General features: G+C 45.8%; 1 protein-coding gene across 3 annotated transcripts in view; it reads left to right on the top strand.

Moving 5' to 3' along the window:
• LOC144101913 (monocarboxylate transporter 12-like) overlaps positions 1-15527 on the top strand; it is a 93409-nt gene extending 77882 nt beyond the window's left edge. For 2 of the 3 annotated variants that reach the window (XM_077635135.1, XM_077635134.1), the window contains one exon: positions 260-4241. In XM_077635135.1, coding sequence (XP_077491261.1) covers positions 260-564 — 305 coding nt within the window. In that variant the 3' untranslated portion in view covers positions 565-4241. Of the gene's footprint in view, positions 1-259 lie in introns of all 3 variants that reach the window. The other variant, XM_077635133.1, reaches the window with a different exon arrangement.
• Positions 15528-17537: the final 2010 nt, after the last annotated feature.

The raw sequence follows: 17537 nt of genomic DNA, 5'->3' as shown, positions 1-17537 counted from the left end.
TTATAGGCTAGACAATACAATGAAATGAATTGCATGTGTGACTTTTAGGCACTCATCCACCCACCTAACATTCTGCTGCCCCCTCACAGCTTGGTAAGAGAAATACAAGAAAGAATACGGAGCATGGCGGCACCCACTACCACCTCGTTTCGGTGCGGGTGCTCTTGGTGTTCATCCATCCTGTCAGACTGTGCTCTTGAGAGAATGGTATCACGCTTGGAGGTGCTCATGGGTGCTTCAACGCTTTTCCTCCTTGCAGGCTGGCTGTGCGACACGACAGGTGCATATGACGCCACCTTCTACTTCAGCGGCCTCTCCATCCTGGCCTCGGGCGTGCTCATGCTGCCTGTGGCCAGCAGCTGGCATTGTCGCAACCCGGCTGCCTTCAACCGTGACGCCGACAGCACGTCGTCCTCTTCCGCTGCCGACCGTCGCGACGTCAAGACTGTCCTGCTGCCGCAGCAGAATGGCACCGCCCCCTCCTCCGCTGTTGCCAAGCTTGACGATGAGGGTGCCCCGCCACATGAGACCGTTGCCCTGGTGAGCAATGGCGTTTGCGTCTGAGCTATCTTCAGCTGCTCCCCTCTTGGATCTGGTGTGGTGCCATCCGAGCACACACTCTATTGTCAGACTGTTTTTTTTATTGTTGTCCAGTGGAGTGGACTGGCATTGATGGTGTGTTATGTAGTACATTGGTGTTGCACACATCACTTACACAGTTGTGTGGGAATATGTTTGTCCATCAGGGATTTTGTCCAATAATTATTCGTAGAGTTGAAGGGAACCTGCAGGCTCAGATTGTCAGTGATGCTATGCTGATGCTTTCAATGGAAACAACACCATTAGCTTTTTTTCTTGTCCCATAATATGTATTTGATTCATTAAAAAACCAGTAATGAAGAATTGGACTTAATGACATGCTGAGAAGCTGAAAAAATGCAAAATGTTGCAGTCAGCTGTACCACTGTCTGGCCTGTTTTCGGCTGCTGTAAGCGGCAAGTGCAGAGCATAGTTATGCCACATCCATGATTCCGGAGCGAGAACAGGCCTGTCTGTTGTTCTCCTAGACAATCGTGCGAAGCCTCAATGCCTTGTACAAGTGCATAGATACAGTCCTGTTGGCCCAGTTTCTCAAAAGCCCGTGACAGCATACAGTTTTCGACCTCTACCTGGCTGGGCTCCTTTGCACTGAAGTAACAGAAAGGTACATGTGCACAAGCCAGCTACAGTAGAATCTTGGCGATACGAATTCGCAGAAAGTGGTGGCACACGGCCATAAATAAAATGGCTGTGGTTTAGCTCTGGTTAGACCTGGAGTGACGCGATAGCCACATCTGGCCGAGTGGAACTCGCTCAGTTGAATTGCAAAGTCAATCTTTCACCGCTCTGTTTCATTGGGCGTTCCTTCTTCATCTTCGTCCCTGGACGTGGATTCACTCTCTCCTTCCCTCTCCACTCCCCCCAAACACTCGGTTTCACCGCTGCGCCACGCCGTCGGCAGCTGCTCCGCACCACATGACCAACCACGTGGCGAACCACGTGACCAGCCACGGTGCCGCCACGGCGCTCAAGGGTGGCCATGCAGCTCAAGGGGTGTCACGCTGAAGGCTCGAAGTGCTAGCGTAGTGTTGCTATCGCTACAAAAATCTCACCAGCCCTATACAGATCTGCCTGAATGCATTTCCCATGCTTCCGCATCGGGATTTTGTTTGTGTTTGGATGATGCAAATTCCAGATGGTACCAATATTCTTTCCAGCCTTGTATTGCCGAGATTCTGCTGTAAATGCAAGATACAATGTCTCAGCCTTGCATGTCGAGCTTTGTTGCCAGACATTCTTGTCCCTTGGACTAAGTTGTGGTCAACAAGGTAGAAGACACTGCCAATACAATGTAACTACGGGGCATTTGCTGGCGTCAGACAAACTCCAGACATGTTGGCGAGCTCGTAAGCTTGAGATCCTCGTTTCATTTACTCATGCTGAATTTACAATTCATGGCGCATGTGCCGTAGTGGGACAGGACGCAGAGCATTTTTCAGTTCGAACGCCATTGTTGATGGTCAGCCACAGACGAACAGAGTCCACAATGCGTAGCTGCAGTCGTTTATGTTTGCAGATGCTTTATATTATATCCACTGCTGGTGGTGGACGTAGAGGATCAAATGTGGCATCATTATAGCTGTGTATCTAAACCTTGTAGTCGACTTGGATTTGTTGTGTCAGGTAGGGTTTGTGAGCAGCCCCTGGTTCATTGGAGGCAAATGCCCAGCTCATCCAAAACAATGAAGGTGATTGGCTCGATCTTCACCAGTAGGTTTCCTGAAAATTGTAGAGTTTTCCACCGGAAAAAGTTCTGGTGATATTTTCTGCAGTATGGTGGCGCCTTGCCATAGGAAGGAATGTTTGAAGGCTGTGGGCATTTAGCTTCCCTATTGCCAGATGATGCTGTCAAATTTTGCATTTTCGGCATGGCACAATGATAGTCAACAGGCGATCATATTTTCACTGAATAGACAAGTGTCGCGTCCCATTCACGGTTTTTATAGTGAAGCCTCCTCACACATGATGCTGCCGCTTGTGAAGTGTCCGATGCAGTAGCGGTGGAGCTCTGCCACTTAAGATAGCCATTGTTTTGCCGCTTCCATCTCAAAAGCAAATGACCATTGCACAGTCTTTTACATAATAAATTTACCACGATGCAAGTGGTCCTAGTTAGTTTCTTCAGGGTCATTTGATAATTTGAGCATTCGGATAATTCAAACATTTTTTTTTCCTTCGAAGTTCCTTAAAGTAGAAATTAACAAGCTTTTGCGTGCAAACTTTCTGATGAACAGTACCCATTGTGACATGGAACCTCTGGAACCATTGTGACATGGAAAGTCGTGAGTGCAAGAAAGCCACTGCCAGTTCAGGGAGGAGACATTTGGGTGCTCTCCAATCTAGGTGCAAGGTCAGCCTGTTTCAAAGTGTGGCCAGCTGAAAAATGTTTGCTTGTGGGTGCATAGGACATGCAGATAAGCAATGCATACAAAGTGTGATGCAGCTGCCGCGGCTCTGTGTTCGTGGTGTTTTGCTGGTGACACGAAAGAGATTCGATCCTGGCTGCGGCGGTTGCAATTTGATGGGATGCTAGCGACCCGTGTACTTTGAGATGTCAGTGTATGTTAAAGAACTCCACTACAGCGTCTCTCATAGCTGGAGTTGATTTGAGACGTTAAACCCCACAAAACAAAACCAGAAGTATGACGCTGCTGCTTTGCATGCAGCATGAGACCAACAACATGGGGGGCAGTGACCTCCTTGACAAGACCTCAGCCATTGCACAAGAGTAAGCTGTTGCTTTAGTCTCTCTCCCTGGCTCAGTGTTGTTACACTGGCAGCACCCTCGCTTTTTTAAGATCTTTGCTGGCCTCACATTAAACAACTGTTTAGTGTAACTTGTTGGACAAGTGCTACGCTATCCCACTTCATATCCGTGAACAGTGCACCTCCATTGTTGCACACTTGGCACTCCACCATGGGTGGCAGGTTCCTTTGTTGGAGACCCCACAGCTGTCTGCGCAGTCAACAGTGCTGTGCATGCAGCGGGGCAGGTATTCGGCAACACATCCACCCTGGCATGCTGAATAAAAAGTTGTTCCTGTGTGTAAGGTGCTCGTGTCCACAGATGTGTGCGTACACATTGCGCAGGCTATAGAAAAGGGTGGCAGTCAAGAGTCCTCTGTGGACAACATCTTGGTTCGCAGTGTGTCATGTCACCTGTGGCAAGGCTGCTTGCTAACCCATGCTGCATGCACAGAGCATGTGGCGGCCTCCTCCACTTGTGCAAAGCCTAGCAGCAATTGGAAACTTTGTCAGAGTCTGTGATTTCACTCAGTTTTTACTTTGGCTTCTTGGCCCCCTAGTGGACTTGGATGAGCTGGGCACGTTGTAAGCTGGCCCCTGACAAGTCCAGTTAGTGGTGTTTTCTGACACTCGTGCGCCCGGTGTGAGGCAAGAAGGGCTCTTCCAAAGCCTTTTTTTTTTTTGCCTACAGATTGCAGCGGGAGTACTAAATTACCACTTTGGTACCATTTCCAAAAAAAAAAAACTAAAATGTGTTCGTTACGGGGTTATTTTGGACTCCAGCAGGTGCTGGCTGCATCTCAAGAATTTACATTCACAAAGGTGGACCCACATTCTAGCTTGTTCTTGGCCTGTCAGCTGTGGCCTCTGTTAGGATGCAACCACGCTTTGGGATGCTTTGGGATGCCATGGTGTCAAAGTGACGGCAATATCAGTTGTGTCAGTTTTTCTTGGAAGGAGCATAAAAAACTTACCGAGGTATCATTTAAGAGGAGACGTTGGGATTGGAGGTGAAATTTTAAGTTTTGGTGCAGTGCAATGAAATTTGGCATGGTTTAGAAAATCCACTGCATGCTTAAATATAGAATTTCACTGAAATACATTTAGTAGTTTTTGACGTAAATTTTTATATGCTACTTTGCTGTACCAAACATGCAGAAAACTTGGTGTGACAACAAAACATGGTAGAACCCTGCAGTTACTCTTAAATTTTACCCAAAGGAATGGTTGATGCAGTGACATTCTTCAAATATTTTTAGTAGCCTGATTTTTTTCTACACCGAATGTTATATCCACACCTGCATTATGCACTCATTATCATCATGTCAAATTAATGATATACTGAAAAAGTGAGGAAGTAATTAAAAATATAGGAACCTTACTGCATAAAGACATACAGTGCAGCGAACTGCATAAAAATTTGTGGAGCCATTGTATGCTATGCTTTCTGCAAGCAAGGCAGGCAGGTCGAAAAACACTTTTGAGAAAACTGGCATTTGCATTGAAATTTCAGCCAGTCTTTTGCTACCTTTGGTCACAAAAACATTTCTTACAGACGCTTCAGGGTTGTTTTCGGGGAAAAGTTTTCAGGTCGGGATGTAATTAGAAAGACCTTATAGATAGCAAGTCTGGTGTTTTCCGAAACCTGATTTTTTCCAAAATTTTCAGGATTTGATCTCTGCATTGTCCCCCCTTAAACGATGATGTCGTAGGTGTCACTCAAACATTTTAGGCATAACAACGTCGGTAGTAAAAGATGCCTCCTGGGAATCGTTGAACGAAGACCACTGCAGTGTTTTGCCCTAAAATGTGTTTCCGCTATCGAGCCGGCAGAGCAGAGTTTTTGCAGATCACATCCATGAGGCTCGCATGTTTGGCACTGCATATGTCTGATACAAAGTACAAGGTGGACTGCAGATCGCGATGCTCGCAGGTTTCATAGAGAGGACGCGAGCATGGTGGGCACACCTGTTCTACGGTCCTGTCCATTTCAAGTGAAGAAAGCTTGTTCCCAGAGTGCTGATAACTGCTTGTTCAAACTTGGCCCGCTGGGGACAGTCCAATCCATTCTGAATCTTACTTGCTCATTCGGTGTTGAGCAATTGGATAGTCTCACCAGTTGACTGCTGTGCGCCTAATCACGGCCCAGTGTCACAATGCCTGGGCCAGGTTCTAGAACTGGAACACGTGTACGTCTCTCCAGTCTCTGTCCTGGTTTGTCTCTCTAGCCTTAGGCTGCTCAGCTCATAGTACTGGACTCCCTAAGCACAGCTTTCTCTAACAGCGCTCACCTGACGTCCAAGTCTCACTGCTACATGGTCAGTGCTGCAGACCTCATCCCAGTGGGCTTTGATTTCAGTGTCCATTGGGATCTTTTGAGATCTTTCATCCAGTGTTGTACAAAGTTGCGCGTTTTGTTTCCAGTTTGTCTTTGCACACTGCCTTTGAGGAGAAGCAGTGTGTGGAGGTCGTAGTGTTTGCCTCGTAGGCAGTCCTGTTATATGCAATAGCAAGCTCAACTCTCTGAGGGGCAGCCGAAGCCACGCATTGCCTCTGCTGTAGTGGGGCCCACGTCTTGTACAGGGTCACTGACACAGTGGGAATGAGAGAAGGCTGGATTTGCACTCCTGGTAACCAAGGCAGCAGCTGTGCTGTGACTGACACCACCTCCTGCAAGTTCCCCGAGCCTGTAAGGGCCACGCCACGTTGCCAAGTGCTTGACGTGGGTTTTGAGGCAAACAAAACAAGTGGAAGAAGACATGTGCTATGAGCATGCGATATGCCCCACGTAGTTTCGTTTGCTACCATGCCCTGTGAGGATCTGCCCTGGAGTTCACAGAACCAAGTCAGGCAAGTTGGTGGTACATGGCCAAGCACCGGCTGGTAGTGGCATCTTGTTCAAGCACACAGATCAACGCACAAGTGCGAATTTTTGGCTTACCACACGAGGAGTGCACTTCAGCTAGCTCTCTGTCTTGCTACGTAGTGAAGGATTCATCTACCTTGATTCAATGTATAGCAGCACTTCGTTTTAGTTGTCTGATCACCTTTTTGCTTTTTTTTTTTGCAAATTGCCCATGGATTTGTATATAACCCTTTCAGGTGCCATTTTTTGCTTTGATCAAAAAGATTATTTTTCCGCCTAAATAGTATATTCAGGCCTCAAGAAAGGGAGTTTGTTAGTTTTCTAGAGTGGGCGGCCAGTGGGTAAGTTTTCACTAGGATGTGAAAAATTGTGTATAAAAAGTCAGGTTGGTAATATATAATGACATCAAAATGCTTGGATTTGGTAAGTGAGCACACGAGTGATCGTGGAATAGCTCTTTTTTTCAAGATGCACATTGCACTGTATAAAAATGGCAGACGACATGCTACCCAGCTCACTGTTTTCTAAAATATTATTTACTGTGTTCTCTATATGGCACAAAAAAACAACTTTTTTGCGACAAGAAGGAAGCTAAATTCAACTGAAATAATAAATTTACTAGGTGCAGCGCACTCTCTGAAAAAAACTGTGCAAGTTTGCTGTGTACACAGTTTGTGTACAAAGTGCCTGAAAAGGATATATATATTTACGTGATATTTCTCATTTAACAACCCACTTGTGAGTTGGTGCTTGTCTTCCATCTTTCATGCTGGTGCTTGGGCATGATCACAGAAGCACTTGAGGGCACAGTATGACGTATGTAATGGGTTGAACGCTTCGCAACCCCCTTCCCAAGAATGGCGCAGAGTGGGTGTTCAGCTGATAATATGGGATCACCAAGTCCCAGTTTCTATTTTGACCCCTGGTTATGTTAGTGTAGTCATTTTTGAGCGGGTTGAACATGTCGCAGAGACAGGGAGCACATGGTCTAGATCGCACACGTAAGATTTTGTGGCATGGAGCATGGATACTGGGGATTCCCCACAGCCCGTACAGCGCTGCTGGTCCTGTTGGTTAACAGCGGACCCCATGGGTAGGGAAACAAAGTGAAGAGTTGCCGAGTGAAGGGATGAGGAAATTCCAGTTGGGGGCCCATGGCAGTTGTTCAGACGCCTTTGTTCTGCCTAACGTTACCAGTGATGCAGCTTGCCACTTGCACTGCGACCTGATGACAAGGTAGTTCTTCTCTTGGAGAACTTGTTGTGGTGGCATAGTGTATGAACTCCCAGGGTTCCACATGCGCTTAGTTAGAAAGCGACAGTTAAATGCCCCACAGCAAGAATTAGGTCACTGTGTTGAGACATATCTACAAGCTACCCAGACTACCTGTGCATCGATGGCAGTGCTAGCACACTGAACAGCGAAAGAATTTGCAGGCGAGCTGGATTGATGCCGTTGACCTCCTCATGTGCCCTGGCAGGCAGGGTCTGTATGTGAAAAGCTGGCATGGAAGCTGCGGCATTCATTTCTGCATCTTAGGTTGAAGTGTATCGCTTGCCATGAATGACGAATTTGGCAGGAGGCACATTGGTAAGGGCAGATGTGTGCAGTTGTTCTGACGTGTGCCCCACACATTAAACTACAGCTGGCATGTTATCCTTGAATCTTAATATCAAACAGGAGCACTGTGTGCACATCTCTTCCTCACAGATCTTATGACCTTAGCAGCTGCGCAAGCAATGTTAACTAGTTGCATGCATAGTACTGATTCCATCACATTTTCATTCATAACTTAGGATCAGCCTGCTAGGAGATTTTTGATGTAGCTGTCTTTGAACTTTTCGCTAGACGAGGGAGCTCTCTTTTGGATCATGTTTTAGCCTGCACAGTTTGCAACGTTGAAATGGTATTCTTGGCCTCGGCAGAAAGCTAGACATTAGGGTAGTGCGTTAGCCACTAAAAGCTCTTTCCATGTTAATACTTTGTATTTGGTTTGTCTTAGAGCTCCTCTGTTAAAAAGGCTGCAGGCTTATGTTAAAGGAACATCCTTGTGAAGACTACTCGTGTAAGTTTTCTGAGGGCGGGGCAGTGTCGCATTTTCATGCGTGCATGACCAATGACCTGTGCAAACCTCATCCAATGGTTTTAGACTTGCCTGGAGGCAAGGATTTTTTTTTCTCTGTTTGCTGGTTTGTCTCAAGAGCATCCCGTATAGTACGAAGACAATTTGTCCCACCCAGAATTTGCACACGTTATGAGGCATGAGAGGCAGCCTGGTGAGACGAAGGATTGTTCAGGCTCAAACTGAATGGTGTGTATCCACGGTTGCCATCAATGGCACCACCTTGCATGGAGCTCCAAGCGAGGGGCTGTGTTGTGCATATACTGGCTTCCACTGCCAAGACGGCTGTCTCCACTTTTTCTGGTGGGAGCGTGTTGTGTTTGTGAATGCCGTTTAGAGAAAGGATCTCACTGCAGTAAAGCGGGACACATGTGACGTTGATGTCAGAGGTCAGCGCAGCTGTTTACAGAACATTCTGTTGTAAGGGCATTGTGAACAAGCTTGTCCCCATGTGATGCACATCGTAGGTGGCGCTCTTTTGGAATGTGAAGCTTCAGCCGAAGCTCAGCCTGACAGAGGCCTTTTAGGTTGGCTAGTTTGAAAACACTTCAGAGTGCAGTGCAGTCCAGCGCAGTGGATGCACCTTGTACATTTCTGGAAGATGCTTCCTTGCAGAAAAAGTGCAGCCGGTGCATCTTCAGTTTCTGCCAGCAGTTGGGAACCTGTGCCGTGCTGCATGCTTAATTAAAAGGGCTTTTACGGGCTCTGTGACTTACGTGTTTATTGTAAAATAATTCCTACATAAAATGAAGCACGTGTGCTTATGCTAGTATAAAACTTTTGAGTAAAATCTGCTGTATGATCTAGTACTTTGCTAGAGCCAAGTGTGATTATAAATTACATTCACTGTGCTAGTCGCTGCCTTGGTTTTGGAGAATTGTTTTCTCACATGCAAGAGTACATAAGACAGGGTTCTATGTAGTATTGGAGCATTGTGTGAGTGCGCATGTCGATTCCATTTGCATAAAAATAAGAAGCGCAGCTTGCTAGGCAGTGTTGCAGTGCCCTTCCCAGAAGCCGAGACTTGTGAAGGACAGAAAGTTGGGCAAGTTGGTTGCAACTTAACAGTGTTGCAACATTGCAAAACACAACAAATAGAGAACAGGCAAGACAACATAGTGCTCCGACTATCACTTAAATGATTTGCTCAGGAAGTGCATATAATGGGGATTTTTATCTTATCTTTGCCTGTTTTTGTTTTTGCTCTTTTGGTTTTCCTACCATTCTCATACATATGTGCTTTCTGAATAAATCATCGCTTGATAGTCGGAGTGCTGCGTTGCCTTGCCTTTCCTCTGTTGGTTGCGTTTCGCGCTGTCGTAAAGCTGAGACATGCGTTGCACAGTGCTTTGGAAGCTTCTGATGAGCTGGTCTGGAGCGAGGAGGCTGGACGAGACAGGGTTGTCTTAGGAGTCAAGAACTTTGCGTACCAAAAACGGACAATCGTTGCACCCTCTTGGATGATGGGAGGTCGAGGAGCACTTTGCTCTCCAGTGCAGGGGCAAAGTGAGCTTCCGCTTGCGCACGGTGCTGTGCCCGTGAAGGAGGGCCATGGGAGGAACCAGTTTGTATGAAGGGCAGATTGCAGCAACAACAGTGAAGGCTGCCAGGGTCCTTGCGCGAGACCTGTGGCCAAGGGTTTTACGCAGGTGTGTGCAAATATTAGAAATTTCGAATACGAATTGATTATGTGTGTTATTCGCTTCATGTTCGTGGGCCTAGTGAGGTTGATGATGATGATTGAATCTGTAGCAACTTCCATATATCCGAGCATGGCAAAACCAGGATATCTGGGCAAATTATCCGAAGATCGAGTTCAAAGTGTCAGGGAAACTCAGTAGTAAGGCGCGTCCTCTTCGCTTTCTTCTCCGTTGTTCATTCCGTGAATCGGTCACACCCAGGCGCTGTTGGGCTTGGACCGCATGTTAAATTCCGTAAGTGGGCTTTCTCACAAGCGATGGGAACAAGATGTCCAACCACCTGTTTCGAACAATCGCAGTGTGAACATGCGTGGTTTTTTTCTTGTTCGATCCCTTGCTATGCGTTGCACATCTAACGCTCTCATTCATGGCACTTGTTCTGTTGCCTTCACAACTCTTCTAGCGTAAGCTCCGCCACCTAGTTTTGGTCAACTGTGCTATGCGGAGAAAACCCTCTTGCGGAGGTTTGCATGGGGTTTTCAGTGGGGAGCCGAGTCAATATGTCGTTGGCAGGGCAAGTGGTCATGAAAAGAAGTCGCCTATTGCCTGGTGCATTGTAACCCGCACACCTCTTACGTGCGAACAGCGGCAGGCGTGACGACGATTGCAGGCCAAAAAATAGCCTGGCGCGTAGTTTCGGTTTCTGAGCCTAGCCCCCGTCGCTCGTGGCGGTTGCCGGCTATACATTGGCCACGCATTTGCCAGCCATCCGAGCCCAGCTGCGCGCCACTTTCAGACACAGACTAGTGCGTGGCTGATCAATGCTTTTTTTTTAACCTCGTTCCGACGTCAGGGGGCTTTCCCCTCGCTTACATCTGCGTTGTTCGTTGCTGCGCGCTCGTCACAGGCTTTTTGCTGTCTGTGCTATGAGTCAGTCCTCCTCACAAGGCTTCAAAAAAAATTGAAAATCGGGGTTTGAGGAAATGAAATACCGTAGTAACCGTCTCACTTCTCGATGGGCTCGTCCTCAACCGCTTCAACGGCGGGGCCATTAGCGATGGGGGGGAAGGAAGGTGGGAGTGAAAGAAGAAACAGGTGCAGTAGCAGAGGGCTCTGGAATAATTTCAGCTACCTGGGGATCTTCAACGTGCACTGACATCGCATAGGCTACGGGCGCCTTTTACGTTTCGCCTCGGATCGAAAAGGCTTCCGTGCAGTTTCGAATTTCCGGCAGTTCTTTATTTTGGAGGGTGAGGGGGTGGTGGGGGCGTCTATAGCTCGACCTTTGGATAACACCAGTTGCGTCATTCATGGATTTTATTTTGTCACTTATTTTGCAAGGCACAGTACAGGTTGCATACTGTAGTCAGATACAAGTCAAGAACGCAGTGGCTTTTCCCCATCAAAGGACCCCATTCCAGCCAATGGTGTCAGCCGATTCTCATGACCGTGCTAGTGTGACTATGCAGGGAGTGCTAGATGAAAGGGGATAATCCTTTCCCTCTATTATGGGGGTAGACTCCTCTCTCCCTGCTTTGTCACGCTAGCAGGGTCATGAGAATTGGCCGATGTGATTGGCTGCAAGGGGGTCCTTTGACGGGGAAAACCCGTGTTCTTGAGTTGTATCTGGCTATAGCTGTATGCTGTCTAATCAAGTAGTATACATTTCTGTGCATGTTTTTTTATTTTGTATGGTGCTGAGTCAGTCTAGCTTTGTTCATTGTAGTTTTGAAGACCATTCACTATTTAAAAAAAATAAGAATATTTGCTCTTGATGTTTTACGAATTATTTTTATACTGAACAGATAATCGATATTTGATTCGGCACTCGTAAGCCCTTTTTGTCCAATTCAGATTCGAAAATTTCAATATTTGCACACCCTTCTCTAGATTTTTGCCTCCCAGCAAGACAGATACCCGTCAAAATGTCCATGTTTCAGTTCATTCAGTAAACATTTGTGAAGGTGTCACCCTGATATCATGTGCAGTATACTTTCTCCTGGCCCATTAGTGACGCACAATTCACTGTACCAAGTGGCATGTACTATGCCACGCCTGTCCCTCTTGCTGCGTGCAACTTGGTGGCCTTTTGGTGCCGGCCGGGTGGTCAGCAGCACTTGTGCTTGCTGTTTCAAAAAAGTAGTTATGCAAAGGCTTGCGAGGGTTGTGGAATACAGATGCTCTTGTGGCCCCTACTGCTTAGCTGGCACAGCACCTTGTGACACTACTTGATAGAGCAGCGAGCGTCTTGCGTTTCTTGTGGCGAGATTTTTTTTCCTGTGGCCGTTTTATTTTATTTTTTGAAACCTCAATCAAGCATGTTTGTGCCCCAAGTGGTGCAGGCAACAAATGGTGCCCATGCACGGTTGCTCTCCATGGCTTAGTTTATTCACATGTGGACACAGCTCCACTGGTAGCACAAGTTGCCAGCTCAGTTGACCTTCCCTCAAGAAGGCAGAGCAGGTGGGAATCTTGGCAACACAAAAGAAACCAGTGCTGGGAGTGGAGCCTCGGTCTGCTTACTAATGTTTCGACAAGGATGTGTCTCGGACTTGTCTTCAAGTCCGCTCAAAGGTGATTCCTCTTGTTGAAATATTGGCTACAGAACTCAGGCTCCCTTCCCAGCACCAGAGCTCTTTTCGTCATACCAGTTGGGAAACTCCGCTTCAAAAAGTGACTAGTCCCAATAGCCACTTTCCCAGTGTTTACAGATGGTGCCACCATCTAAAAGCAGCCAATAAAAGCTGTTGCTGTATGTTGCCATTGTCTTCTGAAAATTTTTTTTGCTTCTTTTACCTCTTAATTTATCCCTTGGACTGTTATATCTGTGGATTTTTCTTAATGCATTTGTTTCACTGATTTTGTTGTCAGGCAGTTGTGTTTATGAACACTCTTGAAGTTTGCAACTTGAACACTGTTTACATTGTTGACCACGGCGACGCGGCAATCCGTAAACACCTGAATTTTGGCCACCTCGGACCGCCGTTTTTTGACAGGTGGACCCCATGGAAAGTTTCGCAGTTGATAATATCAAAGAGCTCTGCCGTAGTACTGGTTCATTCTGTGTTGTCCTGCCATTGATGTAATTAAAAAAATGGTCCCAGGTACGTGTAGGTTCTGCGCTGTGTTGCAAGTTCTGACAGCATCAAAGACGTTAGAAAATGTCACGAACAGCCTTTTCTGAACTGTTTTACATAAATCAAAGCTGCAGCTTGCACTGTACTTGTGTACGCTTTAAGTTTGTGTCGTTGTAGTACTTTAGAAAGCCTTACTATATAGAAACATACACAGTGACCATGTTGGCACCAAAGGCATGTTCTAAATAAAAAGTTCCGAGAATTCCAGTGCTTTGGCTGTGGCTTGTGCTTCTCATGTGTAGGCTGTTCTGGATCTAGTCACTGAGTTGTTCGGGCAGGCATCTTCAAACCTGTTAGGTCTAGTCATGGTCTACTGGTTTCCCTTTGAGGACCCCGCATCTGTCATTCTCTTCTCAGAGAACCCCTATGTGGATCCAATACATGTCTTGAACCCTTTCCGTAACGTGCCTTTTTCTTTTTTTTGCACCGTCCATTTATTTACCATGGCCTACCATCTGTACCACCTCTCTGGTGAACTCCAGAACCATACTGATACGCTGATTACTCATCTTTGTTGTTCCATGGAAAGATTTTTTTGTGAAATGCAACACTTTTTTTTTCCCTGAATGGAACCACTTTTTTTTTTTTCTAATCCCCTGAGTAATCAACCAGCCATTTGTACAATTTGCCTTAACATCTTGGTGTATGCCCCTATTCTTAGTGTGAAGCCTCCTGTATTACTGTATTACCCACCTGCCTGCAAATGTAGAGCTGTGTTACGTCGTATTAAAGCTTGTTTTCGGGATGCAATTTTTTCACACTATGAGCATCTCTGTAAGCAAGACAGAAATGAGTGTTTCGAAACTTGCTCCTCAATGTCTTATTTTTTCCTCTGTGCTTGCAAATGTGTTTAAGTGTCGTTATGGTTTACACTAGGAAAAATTGTGAAGGATGATCCTGGGATGTCCCTGGGTGTCACTCATGCCTGCACTGCTAGTGTTGCAATACACATTCATTGTAGATGTAACATTTCTGTGTAGTGTCCATGTCCTTGTACTTCCGTTGCATTCCACATGTGTTCCACTGTGCTGTGTTATGTCGGAGTCCCTGATGTGCTACTGTCGGCAAACCTTCCCGGACCCACTTTGCTGCATTGGAGACAATGCCTTACCAAGAGCGCCTTTCATTCTGTTGAGTTTGTTCCCATCTTTTTCTTGGGATGTTTTGTTCTGCACTGCTCCAGCTGCCTTCAGCAACAGGACTGAGTATAACTGGACACTGTACAGTGCCGCGAGAAGTGTCTTTAAAAACAACCATTCGCTGAACATTTCATTTGTGACATGCATTGGCAAACCAGTGACGGTGCCTTTGTCATGCAGGCAGGCTGTCAAACACTGTGGCAACCAAGTCAACTTGCCTACAGGTGCTTGTTCTGTGCGAGTGAAAGCATGTGCAACTGAGAGCTGGTTTGACATTTTTGCATTTATTAGGGGTTTTCTCTGGTGATGAGAAATAATTAGGTGGCCAGCACAGGCAGTCATAATGCTCCGGCTGAATCCCAACAAATATTTGACCTTCCATTGCTTTGTTATGTCACTATGCCAGTTTCAGTAGGCTCTGGTTGCTTATTATGGAGCAACATTTTGGGCTGCTGTGAAACCCTTGTCCCTTTCTTTATGTACAAAAAGCCATGTCAGTTCAAAGCCTGAACTGAAAACACCGAAACTAAGTTTTGCATTCTCAGTCAATTAGCAGCTGCCTTGCTATGCAACATAAGTATGAGCTGCGCTTTTTGACAGTGACCTTGTCAGTCATGTTTACTGACCCGTATTTATCTGTGAATGTGCATCGCATGACTATTTATTTTGCATGCAGTCAGAAATGTGGTGCCATGTTTGTTTGTTTTTTTTAACTCTAGTGATTGTTACCATGTGCAGGGCACATGCAGACTGTGTAGTCTTGTTTTTAGTGCATTGCAGATTCACTTGCCTTCAGTTGTGTTACTACCAATTATTGGTGCATTTCTGTGCTGCAAAGCATTTCAAGTTTCCTTACCAGACTGTGATAAAGATTGGAAAACAAGTTCTGTGTTTCAGTGTTTTTATGTTGTGTAATCGGGCTTCTGTTTATTTTCTCGTGTCCCTGTAAAACTAGCGTTCGATACCAATTCCTCTGCATGTTTAATCAAGAAACAAACCTTTGTCTTGTTTCGGTTTTGTCCCATGTAGCAGCTATCAAAAGCAATTCCAGTGTGTTCGTTTTCCATTTAACGTTACAGCAGTACATGTACCTACTTTGTTGTGTCATTCACATGATGCACTTCTCTGCATGCGATCTCTTTAAAGCAAAAATAATTTGGACTCTGCATGTTCGGTGCGAAAGATTTCTCTCATCTCTTTAGATGCAACAAATAGCCCAAGGACTGGAGGGTGCTTGGCATGCCTGGAGGTATAATAAACCGGACATTTTTCTTGGTACTGTCTGCTTGTTTGTTTTAAATTCCTGGATCACTTGATCACATGCAACGTTTGCCTTAATAAACTGGTTATTGCCTCTAGCCAGATAGTATCAGCCTCATCAAGCAAAATACCACAGGGAGGTCAGGTCAAATGATGGCTTCGCTGGTTCAAATATGGGTCAGTTTTGCTCAAAAGCAGGGGAGTATAATTGTTGCTGCATTACATACATTATTATGATTAACTTGTTGGCCCTTGAAGCTCACAATTGTGAACCCTGCAATTGTGACTGTGAGAAGCTGGAAATCTATAGAGAGCTATATGCTGTGATAAATTTCCTAAAATGAACATTGGCAAGGTGCTGCAACTGCTTAAAAAAAAAACCTGCTCGTTACAAACATGTTCACTTGGATTAGGGTGCAGGCTAGTTAGTAATGCATGCCAAGGTCCACAACTTTCTGTGGCAGAAAATTAAAATTCCGCGACTTTAGAACAGTCTCCGCGCATGAATGCAACTCGCGCTATATTTCAAAACCAAGGTATGAATGCAATGTGATTTTTTTACCCCCGAGGTTTTCAAGGTAGCTAAAGTGACCTTCGCCACGAGGCTTCAGAGTCACTAGGAGAAGCCAGAATTTAAACTTGCCTTGGGGCAAAGTGCGCGGTGTGCAAAGGAGAAAGTGGGTATGAATATAGAAAGAAGGCTGTGTGAGTTGTTGAGAAAGAGCAGGCACTGAAAGCAAAAAGACGTGCGCAGGGCTGGGCAGCTCAAATCCGCCCCAGTGCATTAAAGTATCGGAGGTTATGCTGTGCTCGATTGCGGCGTGCGCAACTGAAGCGTTGCCTCTTGAATAACGCCGCCATGTTCGCTGCTTCTTTAGCATGCCGTCTGCGTTTTCGGAGGGGGCCATCGGCTAGTTCGAGATTGCATTATAATCGTAACATTTCTTTTAAATTTCTCCCGAGTTCTCAGACGCCCTTGTCGCATAATATTAATGCAAATAAGGTAGTCACTTTTCCATGATACTGCCGTTCCAAACTATGTCTATAGAAACAATAGCACTAGTAACGAGAATGCCATCTATCACACAATTCTGCTAAAAATGCTTAAATCCTAATTTTTTGCAGAATCACGGGAAACTACGGGTTTTACGGGTCACTTGCCCAACATTAAAAATTCAACACCAGAAAATTCGACACACAAGCGCCGACTTCCGTCGTCTTGTGTCGCACTGTAATACTTCACACCACAAAAACATGCTCCTCCCATTGGTTACAGGTTAGTTACTTATTTGCGTCACAACCGAGCAAAGTCAAGCCTGTGATCCTTTAGAGCACGCAGCCGCCTAAACAGCACCCATCTGCCTGCCTTTCTTTGCTTTCCCTACACCACCCAGCTCTTTCAGTGCCTTCTCAACGACCGCCTTCTCCCCAAATCCACCAGCCACCTCTGGGCAGTTGCACGCTGCGTGCTTTGCTCCCAGGTCATTAAAAAACTGGCTTCTACTAGCAGCTCTGAAGCCTAGTGGCAAAGGTTACCTTAGCTACCTTTGGCGGAAAATAAAAAATTTGTTCTATTCACACCTTGTTTCTGAGCATAACGCGAGGTGCATTCTGAAAAATCCTATGGTGTCTCATGGGAAATTTTGCAGTGTTTTTGTCCTCAGTTCGTGGAATTTAAAATTTTATGGTAAAAAAAGTTTGGAGTCTTAGTATGCATCACCAACTAGCCCGCACCCTAACTAGGGAACCGAATCAATTTTCCAGTTTTTTCGTCGATAAATGAGTTTTGCTGCCGTATAAACGTCAGCATAGCCAGAAAAAGCCAGAGGGTCAATTTTCCCTGAAAACAATAATTGCATTATAATGGTAATCATTCTTTCGTTTGAAATCCACTTTGGAAATTTCCCCGGATACACTCCACTCCATGTTTTCGCAAGCTTGTATCAAGTTCTCCAAGATGACCACCTCAGAATCTCTTCCCATGCGCCAATAAACACACAAGGCCGACTATGACGTGAGCAATGCTCC

This window comes from Amblyomma americanum, chromosome 8 (genome assembly GCF_052857255.1).
Source record: "Amblyomma americanum isolate KBUSLIRL-KWMA chromosome 8, ASM5285725v1, whole genome shotgun sequence".
NCBI lineage: Eukaryota > Metazoa > Arthropoda > Arachnida > Ixodida > Ixodidae > Amblyomma > Amblyomma americanum.
The sequence above is the reverse complement of the archived record's forward strand: the minus strand, read 5'-3'. Positions and strand labels throughout refer to the sequence as shown.